A 12,474-nucleotide genomic window follows, 5' to 3' on the forward strand; every position below is an offset into this window, starting at 1 on the left:
AATGACAAAATTCACTATTCATTGCCCCATCATAGCCCCTGTACCACCCACTTCTCAGATCCGGAAGTATGGATTACACCTCCCAAGATCTGGGAGAGTTGGTTACACTTTTCCAGATCCTGGATGGGGGCAACTATCTCCGGTGTTCAAGGGTAGAGGAAAGTATGATATATTGTATTAGCAAGCACAAAGTATCCTATTCATCAGTGCGCAAGTTTTTTTCCATACTATTCCAAACTAACCGAGAAAAGTAAGATGACTTCTGTAAACATCTGAGCATTTTAAATATGTTTACTTATGTTTTGATCCTTTTTCTGCAGTCACAGCTTTCAACTTAATTGTAGTTTTCCTTTAACTTTCAAACAAATGATTGCCAGCAAATGTTAGCTTGAGGGAGCATTTTAGTTTTCTAGAACGTCTGCGAGCAGTGTTCATTAATATTTCCTTGGCTCTTGTGACAATCACAAGGTACATTCCAGACGTTTGTTGTTCAACCTTGTCTCTGTCTTTGCGCAGTTGCTTAAGTTATTTTTAAACGTTTCTTGGAATGCATTTGAATGATTGTTAAACAACATAAGTCGTAATTCTATGTGACATGCTTTCATAGTTAAATCAATGACATGAGACTACCACCGGAGTTGATCGAATATAATATTACTGCATCAGGGTGGTTTGGAAGTGCGACATAGTAGAAATATTTGTTATAGGCACCCCTGAGGAATTAAGTCAATAACTATATTCTCATATCTCAGGAAGTATTGTGATTAGTGCAGCATTTACGGTACTTTATTAAGCACAATACGTGATCATATATTGAGTCACTTCAAGGGGTGAGATTCAGGACAGACAAGCTGAACTAACAACCTAGCACCAAAAATGCTAAATACACCATTTAAAATAAATTTGAATAGCTACTTATGCTAAGCATATACTGAGATAGAATGTGTGTCAGAACAGCATATATTTTAGTGGCAGCCTGAAAACGCAAATATCATGGCGATATACTGGGAGATATCTCACAGTGTATAGGCACAATATCTGCTTCTACCCCTTGGAAGGAGACATTTCCCTGTTGTTCCCCTGTGAAAGAACACGAAGGACCGATGCTACCATTAGGCAGCTTTAGGCAGCTGCCTAGGGGCGCTGGCTCCTGAGGGGCACTGTTGAGGTGACTGAGGTCGCCAACACAAAAATGAAAGAAGTCTCTGAAAGACATCCTTTAGCTACTTAGTACTGACAGCAGAATCAGATTATATAGACAGCTGCTGCACCTGTACTTTTCCCCTGCTCTTCTATTCAGTATAACATGCCTGGCTGGTTCAGCATTGCAGGCCAGTAGCAGTGTCCATCCTCTTCCCCTCTTTGAAAGTACACAGGTGACCTGAGGTATTTGTAAACATTTGTGGTATATTCAGCGCCAAGCTACAGTCAATCATGTTTTGGGGCAGCTCATAGTATTATTACAGAAGTTGCACTGTGTATGCTCAGAAAATGAGCTTGCACAAAAGTGGCTGTGCACAGTCATGTGCACTTTGAACCCTTACTACCAAAGAGGCAGAGCTGGGAGTGTAGATTAAGGGGGGGGGGGAGTTATGCCTAGGGTGCCAAAATACCTTGCATAGGCCCTGGGAAGAGGGGGAATATCAGTTGGTCTTCCACAGCAGTGCATACACTGCTCGATGAGGTCAACTTGTAACTTGAAATTACTGCATCGTATTGACATGCTGGACAATTCAGCATGACCGAACAACCAATCGATATTTTAGGATTGGGCACACACTTGCACGGTACAAGTAGCATTGTCTATAAGGGTTTTTTTTGCCAAGTACCAGGGATGCCTACATGGAATGAAGCGGTCCTTTCCCATTGGCTTAAGTGAAAAATAAATGAGTAATTGAGGGGTGTGGGGGAGTGCTTATATATCTACTGTGTGTGTCCTGTCTTTATTTAAATATAGAGGTGCCAGTGGGCCCTTGATGTCTGGGCATGCTGCCATTTGTGGTTCTCTAAGTGCCATCATGTCTTGGCAAGCTTGTTAGGGCCAGTAGTCCAAATGTAAAACAATATTATTTCTAATAATTATTACTCATTACCCCTGAGAAGAGACCTAGTGCTATTGGCATTAGGGCTGGTCGTACCCAGAAGGGGGACCTGTGCATTTTTATTTGCGTGGCTCCATTCCCTTGGGGAAACTAGGGCTGATGGAAACATGGTGGAGGGACCCCCATGCAGTGTATCTTCCCTATAAGTCTGCATCTTAGCTAAGGGGAAGGAGATACAATGTTCAGAATTTGTTTTTACCTATTTTTCTAATCCCATATTTAGCTTTTCTGTATATCATTCTCCTACAATTTTGTATAAAAAACTTGAAGGGCTCATTTAGAGTTGGGCGTCAGCACAAATTGCACTTGCTGTGCTTTTTTTCTGTGAATGCTCCAAAAATTCAAAATCACCTATGCTAATCCATACAGGTTTTGTGCTTAGATAAGTAAACAGAGGATAAAGGGACATGCAAGCCTATATTGAGTACAGTGAGGCCATGTTAACACAAATATATTTCATGCAGACCACAGAAAAGGTGTATAATGCACCTGTCAGCAGGCATTATCACTTGTGGCACATGACCAGTGGTGCAAAATACGAAACGATGATGGTGATCAGCAACAGCTTCTGATTGGCTGAATGAGTCTTGCTCCCTCCCACTATTACTATTATTAGTGTGGCTGCTGCAATCTATTTTTAAATTGTGATGTAATTTCATGCATCAGAAACATTATAGATGTGACTTAATATTTAACAGCACTGTCAGGTCATAGCCAGAAAGTCTTATGTTTATGACTTTCCATCCAAGCACTATATAGCATACGAGCTGTGTACTAGATCTGCAGCATTTACTGATGCGGTCAAGCCATATAGCCTGGTATAAAACAGTCACCTGTTCTACTGTTGTCCCCTTGTTGTCACTCTGGCACATACTGTATATCATTGTTCTTTGATAGCATGAAACTGGGGCAGAATACTGTGCATGTGAGCTGGACTCTTCTAGTGATTCTCTGCAACCAATGCAAAATGCGCTTATTTTTTTGGCTACATTTTGCTTTTAAAGTGTAAAATCTCAACAAGCATAAGCCCCAAAGTACAAGATAGTATTGCAGTTGACAGTGAGGCACCTTTTGCATTAAATATAAAATTTGTGGTAGATAATGATGTTTATTTGAACAAACAAAACAAGTAATTGGTATCATCCCATAATTTGTAAACTTTTTATTTCTGAAAGTTCATAAAAATCTTAACAAATTGTCCAAATCTTATTTTATTATTTCATTTTATTAAGTTTTATATTTGTGTGTATTTATTTTAAGGATAAAAATGCAAACACATGTATCAGCTATTATAAATAATAAATATAAACTTTCTTTCAAAATTAAATTAGTTCTGTTAGAAGACACTTTTAAACAAATATCATTTGCATGTAATCTTTTTAAAGTAACCTGTAATGCTGTTTTCTGTGAGATGTGATTTGTTTAGAGAAATGCAGTCCAATCAATTGTATAACTGAATTAATACATAAACAACAATGACATTTTATATCCCTAGATTACAGGAGAAAACTGAAAATCAAGATATTTGTGTTACAATTTGCACGAAATAGCAATTTTACATAGTAAAATTGTTAAAACTACATATTTGCATAATAGAAAAAAAGAACATTGAAACAATGAAAGAAGAAAAACAATTGCTTGCAAACAAATTGAAGTTGCAAGGAGCAATCTGCATATAAACTGCATATGCAAACATCCTGAAAATTAGAGTACAAAACATGTTAGAAGTCTCAAAAGGTGTATTAATCAAAATTCAGAAATAAGTGCTACATTGGTCTTTAAATTGGTCTTTATGCTAAAATGAGCATAACAACAAACCAGAATTAGTAGTGAGTTACATAACTCAAGATGTTTCACTTTGATGATGGTCAAGTGGTGCATGCAGGTGTTAATTTTGCAATCAAAAACAAAAAAGGCAGAGAAAAACCACAAAAGTATAATGTTGTAAGTAACAGATTTCAAATTAAGAGTCCATGGATCATCCAAAAATAAAATTTGGGACTTCAAATGCCCCTGTGGTGCAAGTTACAGTAAATCAATGACAATTTGGGGTGCTACATCTAAGGTGTATAAAGTAGTACTGTATGTACTGAAATGTGCCTTTATTGATGTGTCATTCACGGGATCCTCCAATGAATATGGCGATATGGTTCCAACTTGGTGGAGTTTACATATGAAATGAACAACATAGTGTATTATCATTAAAACATTAATTTATTATAATATAAACCGTGAAAATAAAAAAAAGAAATTGGGAAAATCCTATACAAAAATGATTGGAACCATACCACGAATATGCTGAGATAAGCGTTGAAATTACTTTTGATGAGTCTTTATGGCTCTGAATTCTCTCTTCCCAAAGTTCCAGCAAATACTGTATTCAACTGGTGATTATTAAGGACTGATTGTTTTGACACCCGTCTGCGGCATTTCAGAGGAAGGGTTTTCGTGACCTGACATAAAAAGCATGCAATATCTGTCATGTCTACTAACTTTGTTATAGGTGATACACAGAATAAAGCTTTTTTATTATTTTTTTTGTAGTTAACTATATTAACATCATTATAGTTTCTTCCACTTTAAAACATTTTTTAAATCACATGCTGTCGGCATTAAGTCATTATGTCATCTAGACAACAGAATTTTTAAACACAGTATATCAAATGAAAGTACAGGCAGGCACTGAGGTTTGCTGAATAGGTCGTCGGATACAGGTCAGAACCAGATGGGCAGTGCGCTGCCAAGTGACACACAGAATCAGCAATACATAGTGGTTGCTCATATCAGCTTAATGGTTGTTCACAGGTGCTTGTAAAGGGAGGAGTTTATTCTTGTAAAGGGAGGGGTTTATTCTTGTAAAGGGAGGGTTTTATTCTTGTAAAGGGAGGGGTTTCCTCTTGTAAAGGGAGGGGTTTATTCTTGTAAAGGGAGGGGTATACTCTGGACTACAGAAAAAAATAAAAAAGTTACCCTTCAGCACATTGCAAAAATCAGCAAAAAGGCATGAACTCTACATGATAATAGACATCCAGAGGTCTTTGTTGCATATATTTGCAAATACATGATTAAGCACTGGGCCGCGTCAAGGCTCCTCTGTACTGGCGTCTCTAACACTACATAATAATAGCATCCACTCTGGGTCATATAATTGCATACTGTAGTGTCACATGATAACAGCACATACATAAATATATTTAATTTAAGAGCCAACTCAACAAGGAGGTACCCCAGATACCTCCAAATAGCATTACAGGAACCAGCACACAAATGATACAGTATTGTTAAGGACATAAGCTCTGCTTTGAATAAAAATAGTCTTTTTATCAATTCATCAAAGATGGAGGGTCAGATTATGTTTCCAGCATAAAAGGAGTGAGTCCTCACAATCTCCAGTTTACAAATGTACTTCTTAGTTAGCCACCTACCCTAATGTATATTTTACCACATGCGCATGCTCGAGACCCGGCGAGCGACGGGGAAGCCGTCGCTCGGGGTCGCGCACCAAAGGGGGCATGCTGTCGATGGTGAGTGACAGCACGCCCCCTTTGGTGGGCGTGTCGGGGCGTGGCTGCCCAGACGGAGGCGTTCCCATGGGAAAGCCTACCATCTGGGTCCGGCCCCACTGACATCACTAGTGATGTAAGTGGGAGTGATTTTGGCTCTGATAGAGCCAAAATCACTCCAGGGCTTGCGGCAGCGAGACCCTACCACAGGGTCTCGTCGCAAGCCCGATGGTCGCGATGGTCTTGACCATCGCGACCATCATCATGGATGCTCGCATAAGCTGTGGGTGGTAACAAAAACAAAAAACGCCCTGATTCAGGGCGGCCCAGAGTCCCTAATTTATATATCCATTTCATTTCTATTTTGTATATTCTGACCTCCAAATCTCTGTTCCTCCATGTTGGTTTTACTGTCTGAATACCCCAAAAGGCTTTTATATAGCAGGGATTTAATTTTTGAATAGTCTTAAAGTGATTTGACTTTTTTTTTATGTTCGTTATTTGAAGATTTGCGGAGAGTCTTCTTTCCCCTTAAAGGCTACATTTTATAGTTTGCACAGTCAAAATTATTGTTATTGGATACATTATTGCACATCCGCAAGGAAGCCACTGTGCAATACCATCCAACAAATATTAAAATACTGCTGAAGGCGTCTATAGGAAGCAGACGCCATCTGACAGCAATAGCGATCTGAGGGCCTGATTCAGAGCCGCTCGTAAGCGGCCGCTCGTTCGCTATGAGCGATGTTCGCACAACTGCACATGCGTATGGGTCTTAATGCGCATGCGCAAACCAGTCATTGCGGTCGGAAATCGAGTGCTCGCAAAACAGCGAGGGGCTGCTAAATTGATTGACAGAATGTACCATTTGTGGGTGGTAACAGGGGAAGATGCTTGAAAACGTGGGAGTGGACATCCGAACGCAGGCGTGCCTAACGGTAAAAAGGGCGTTTAATGGGAGTGCATAATTAGTGCGTCATCGACCATGTCACTTGGTTGTCTTTTAGCCTGAACTGCTCTCAGTGATTGCGGTAGGAAAAACCTATCACAAGCACTGCGAGCAGGTCTGATGCCTTTCGATGTACCTGATTAATCAAATAAATACCGGAGATGACGTGTGATGCGAATGGCAAAGGGTCATCTTTACAAAATAGCGAGCGCATTTTTCGTTCGCTCGCTCAGACATAGAGGCGTCAACAAACCGCAATGAGCGAGCGCTGAATTTAAATATCCGGCCCCTTTTTTGGAATGACCGTCCGCAAATAGCGTCCGGCTCTGAATCAGGCCCTGAGTGCAGTGTCTGTAAACGCTGCTTCGGATCACCATCATCATGGAGTGCCAAGGCCAAGGTCTGTATAGTTGGTGCGACCGGTGGTCATCACCGGTCGCACCAACTATACAGACCTTAGCCTTGGCACTCCTGGAAAACGGGGGTGACAGGCCTTCATTCACGGGAACGCTGCCCAGGCACACCCCCACTCCGCCCCCCAAATGCTGGGAAATGAGAACGAGTTTGCAGAACCCGTTCTGCACATACACAGAACAGGTCCTGTACATGCACAGTTTTCTGATAATCAGAAAGCTGCGTGAGGCCCTACAACAGTGTCTGGACATGAAGCAGGCCCCTAGATAATTAACTGGGCTACCAGCTAGCTATTTTAACAGTCACTTAGATGTTGTTTGCATTACATTACTAACAAGCTCCTATCTAAATTAGACCTCATAACAATAGACTAGCACATTTGAGACAAGTGGTAATTAACGTAGCTAACACAACTGCCTAGCTCTACATTCTGTCATACAATGTGGCTTCTGCTGTGCTGCTATATACAGTATAGATATGATCTTTATATTTCCAGTGCACAAAATATTGGAGGTAATAGCAAGGGCAAAATATACGTAATAAAATGAAACAACAATACACATAATATATCGATGCTGACTGAGCCAAGGATTAAAAGTGCATTATGCTGTGAGAATAGTGATGAATAAAAAAGTCGACATTCTAGTGGGATCTCGTTTCACACATCTGTGGAAAAACTACTAAGGTGTTTCTACACCTGATTCAGACCCGGTCGCAAGCACTGAGCGCTCGCAACCGGGTCAATGGTGGCCCACAGCGCATGCGCGAGACCCGGCTAGCGACGGGCACTCCGTCGCTCTGGGTCTCGCACCAAAGGGGGCGAGCTGTCAATGTTGAGTGACAGCTCGCCCCCTTTGGTGGGCGAGCCGGAGGCGTGGCTGCCCAAACAGAGGCGTTCCCATGAGAATGCCTGCCGTTTGGGGGCGGCCCCACTGACATCACAAGTGATGTTAGAGCCGAAAGCTCGCTGGGGCTTGCGATGAACAAGACCCTACCACAAGGGTCTCATCGCAAGCCCATCGCGACCATCATCATGGCCACTCGCTATAGCTGTGGGTGGTAACCCACAGCTATGCGAGCGGTCAAGAGGCCGCTCCAAAAAAAAAAAGCCTGGTCCTGATTCAGAGCGAGCGAGCGCTCTGAATCAGGCCCTTAGTCCTTCCAAGGATCCACATGATATACCTGGAAGTCTTAATTGGCCTTCATACATGGTGGTGGACCTACCAATAGCAGGAGAACATTGGGCTTGGTCCCTATCCCTGCTGGAAGAGGAGTGAACAATGTGGCTCAATGAATGGGACAGTGGCCCTGATTCAGAGCCGGACGCTCTGACAGAGCGCTCGCTCTGAATCAGGGCTGTCCTTCTGAATTTTTAGAGCGCTAAGCGCTCGCCAGCGGGCCTGAATTAGGCCCAGTGATCCAAGGGACTTGGTGACAATAGCCCCTTTAGAGCAGGGTGCTTAATAGGCTCTTTGTATAAGAAACCACACGGCTTTTGTAACTTTGGAGTTGATGAGTAAAAGCATTTCTGTTCTGGATACATCTGTGTACACTAGATTTAGGGGTAAATTTACTAACAATCGAGATTGGTCGAGATGACCATCTTGGGTGATTTATTGATTTTTTTTCCTGCTTGCAAATTTACTAAAGGCAAAAGTCGGTGAGTTAGAGAGAGATTTCTCTCATCTCACTGGTAAATCTCGGGTGAGATAGTAATCTCGAATCAAATCACCATCGGGCCAAATCGGAAGTTTTCACCTAAAACCTACATCTCTCAAATTTACCAAAAATCGAGATAACAAGCTTGGATGAGATAGGAGCAAACTCTCTGTCAAAAACACTTTTCAAACTCTCAACCCCCTGAGCTGCGAGATGGTCAGAAACATACACAAATCATTGTGATTTGTGTATGTTTCTTTCTGTAACTGTAAAAAATAGGGATACATTGAGAAAAAAAATTATGTGAGGTCCCCCCCCCCAAAAACACTAACCAGCTCCGGGCTTGCCAACCTGTCCAGGTTCTTAACATTACAGGGCAAAAAATGTGTAGGGATCCCCTGTAATGTAAGAACCAGCACAAGGCTGCAGGGACAGAGCTGGTTTTAAATATACGGCAAAAAAAAATTACGTGGGTTACACCGTATATTTAAAACCAGCCCGTGACCCTTTATAACGGGGGGCTGATGCTACAGCCAGGGGTGCCCTTTCACTGGACCCCCCAGCCGCAGCATCAGCCCTGACCGTTAGTCAGCCCAGGCCAGGGATCCCTAGGAAGTTGGTGACCCCCCCAATAAAGGGGTCACCCTCTCCAGGGCACCCCTGGCCTAGGCTGATAGCCCGGGGCTATCCCTGCCACCCCTGGGTGGTGGGTGGCGGGTTGATTGTGTTAGGTGAAGTGTAAAAACTAGATGTATCATCATTGTCTTTACAGTGGAACTACAGGTCCCAGCAAGCCTCCCCCGCATGCTGGTACTTGGAGAACCACAAGTACCAGCATGCGGGGCATTAAGGGCCCACTGGTACCTGTACTTCACCTGTAAAGAAATGGTTAAAAAAACACACAACACACCTGTAAAATAAAGCTTTATTACATACATGCATACACATACATACTCACCTGTTTCCAGATGTTCGCGTCCACTTGTCAACGTAAAGTATCCTATTGGAATTACCTATAAAAAAAGATCCAATACTCACCTTTGTGTCCCACGATGTTCTCCGCAGAAACTTCACTGATATGTGCAGGCTGCTAGCTCGGGAGAGATTTGCAGAGAGAAAACACTGCAATCTCGGGTGACTAATCTCCTGCAAAACGAGTTACTCGGGAGAGATATCTCGTTCTGCTCACCATCGGCAACTCGTTTAGCTTCAAATCGCCTGTTGGTAAATTTGGTAAAAGAAAAGGGACTAAATCACCCGAATATGGGCGAATTCCAGCAAGATAAATCACTTCGAAAATTGGGACCATCTCGAATCTTAGTAAATTTACCCCTTAGGGTTTAAAGTTTCTGTCTTAAATGCATGCAACTCAAAATACAAGCATGGAAATGCAAGTATACAAATACATCTGGTCATAGGCAAACCTGTGCATATTTACATTATCATTATAACTTTCAACTGATTATGTGGTTTGCAACAAATAAACATATATCAGAGGCAAAGCATTACACTGTAAAAAAGTGACTTTTTTCTTATATCTTTTGTTCTTATTCATGTTTTGTTTTGCAATGTTATGATCAACAGATGAAGGAAGAAGTGAAATCTAAATTATAAGTAGTGCAGACTGATGTACTGTAATCCTATACATTTACAAAGCAACCATTTTCATTGTCAGCTAAAGAAAGGTTTGATGTGAACATGCAAATGTCACTGCATTTATATGTATGATTAATGTATTATTAATAACATGGGATTTTACTATTCTAAATATGAGACATTTTATCCTTAGGTAACATATGATATTTCAGGAGCAATTGAGAAAAATAAAGATGAAATGTCACAGAATCTACTGTTTGCCATGAAAAGTAAGTTATATTCTATTTAGTATCATTGTGCCACATACTGATTGTTTTATGTACATAAAATCTACCAACCAGCATTAACAGAATTTTTTGAGGCTTGTAAAGGGTAGGCGCAAAAACAGGACACAATGATTATGATGATGATGGGCACTAGTAAAGTGCTTGTGATTGGCTAATTGTGACGGTGTCACTGATGCTGATCTGTGTTTTTCTTTTTGTGCATATATTATATTTTTGGTATACATGTTTTAGCATTTTTTTTATTATTGTTACACAAGATATAGCATTCTTAGAGATGCTTACTATGCTGGGTACACATTGGCCGACATATCGGCTGTTGAATTGAACGGCCGATATATCGTGTGCGTATCGGCCAGTGTGAACAGACGATAAGTCTGTAAAGCAAAACCTTTCCGGAGCTGTATGCATATGGGGAATGTGGTCAAACCTCTGAAAACGTCATTTTTTGAGGTTTGACTGCTTTTTTTAGGCTGGTCAGAACTCACTAGGAGATGAGTGAGAACTGTACTGGAATCTACAAATTTTCCATGACATCTTACGCCGTACATCCACTTGCTGTTATTACTGAGCGATTGAACGATTATTACATCGTAATCGTGCAATCGCTAAGTAATTCTGCACAAATCGTGCACTTTTATGTCGGAAATGCTGGTCATTTCCGACATCAATCATCAGTTGAACATGATGGTCAATCTGTCGATAACGAGCATGTTCACAGATGGTGGAGGGTGTCTACACTGAACGATCAATCGTTCAGTGTAGGCACTCGGGAACAGGAAAGACTGTATGATTACGATGTTGTAATCGTGCTGTCTTTCCGGAGTCAGCAAGTGGATGTGCGGCATTAGTGTAGAATTTTAAGCAGAGAATTAATTTTAAGTTATCTCCTGAACTTTAGTATCTCATACATTATTTCTTTATTGCCTCCTTGAACCTCTGCCTGTCCATTCTATAAGATGACTCTACCCATCACTCTTTGTCATTGGAAACAGCCATCCTGTGGGGCAGATGAGTCTGTAAAACCACTAAGTACTATTGCAATAGTCACAGCAGGAGGTTGAATTGGAACCAATATTTACTTGTGAAGTCAGATTGCATATAAAGATAATTGTTCTGTATAAATAATAGCTGTGAATGTATTTATTTACAAATGTGTCCTCCAGAATAGTGAATATTGATAACGATAATCAATATTAGCTGCTTTGCTTATGAGACCCTTCTGAGCTCCTATTTAGTTACTGTAGCTTCAGTGCACAACATAGCAAGCAATCAATGGATTTCATCTTATGACAGTTGGTAATTGGACCGGTATCATTAGTTTTATGTCTGGGATCTACAGCAGTTGATTGGATAATATGGATTGAGATTATGAAACAAACGCAGGATACATACAAAAAAATATGACAATTCTATAGTAGAGTTCATTTAAAAAAAGAAAGAAAGAGCAGCGGAAAAACAAAGAGGAATTTTTATTTTTTGATCTAAAATGATAGAATTAATTATGGTAATTTGTAGATTTTAGTCTAAAAATGCAGAATATATGACAAACATACTGTACAAAAATCTGCAAAATATTAAATATTATTTACAAAACTACTACAACTGCAGTAATTGCTAACTAAGACACAGCAGTATTTGTAGTTATTGTAGTGGATAAAATAGATTAAAGGATAATAATAATAATAATAATAATAATAATAATAATAATAATAATAATAATAATAATATCAGCAGTCAGTAATTTCCAATGCTAAATAACACAACATCTCAGCACATTTCCCTGTGCATTTGTCTTTATTTGAGAGTGCTGTTAAGTATTTGCCTCCATTACATATTTCCCTGATATATCTCAGCAGTTTATGTAGTATTTAGAGGAATATTATCCTGTGATTAGTATGTCCATGATATCAAAATGTCACCTAAATATATTGCCTACATCACATTTCAATATCCAAGTTAATTAC

At 40.4% G+C, this 12,474-nt stretch overlaps 1 protein-coding gene across 1 annotated transcript in view; it reads left to right on the forward strand.

The window, feature by feature from the left end:
- The window catches only part of MYO16 (myosin XVI), a 309,776-nt gene that overhangs the window by 194,983 nt on the left and 102,319 nt on the right, over positions 1-12,474 (forward strand). Inside the window, exon 23 of the mRNA XM_088458316.1 lies at positions 10,417-10,492. Coding sequence (XP_088314442.1) covers positions 10,417-10,492 — 76 coding nt within the window. The remainder of the gene's footprint in view (positions 1-10,416; positions 10,493-12,474) is intronic.

This window comes from Taudactylus pleione, unplaced genomic scaffold, assembly GCF_031769625.1.
Source record: "Taudactylus pleione unplaced genomic scaffold, aTauple2 ptg000041l, whole genome shotgun sequence".
In the NCBI taxonomy this organism is placed as follows: Eukaryota; Metazoa; Chordata; class Amphibia; order Anura; family Myobatrachidae; genus Taudactylus; species Taudactylus pleione.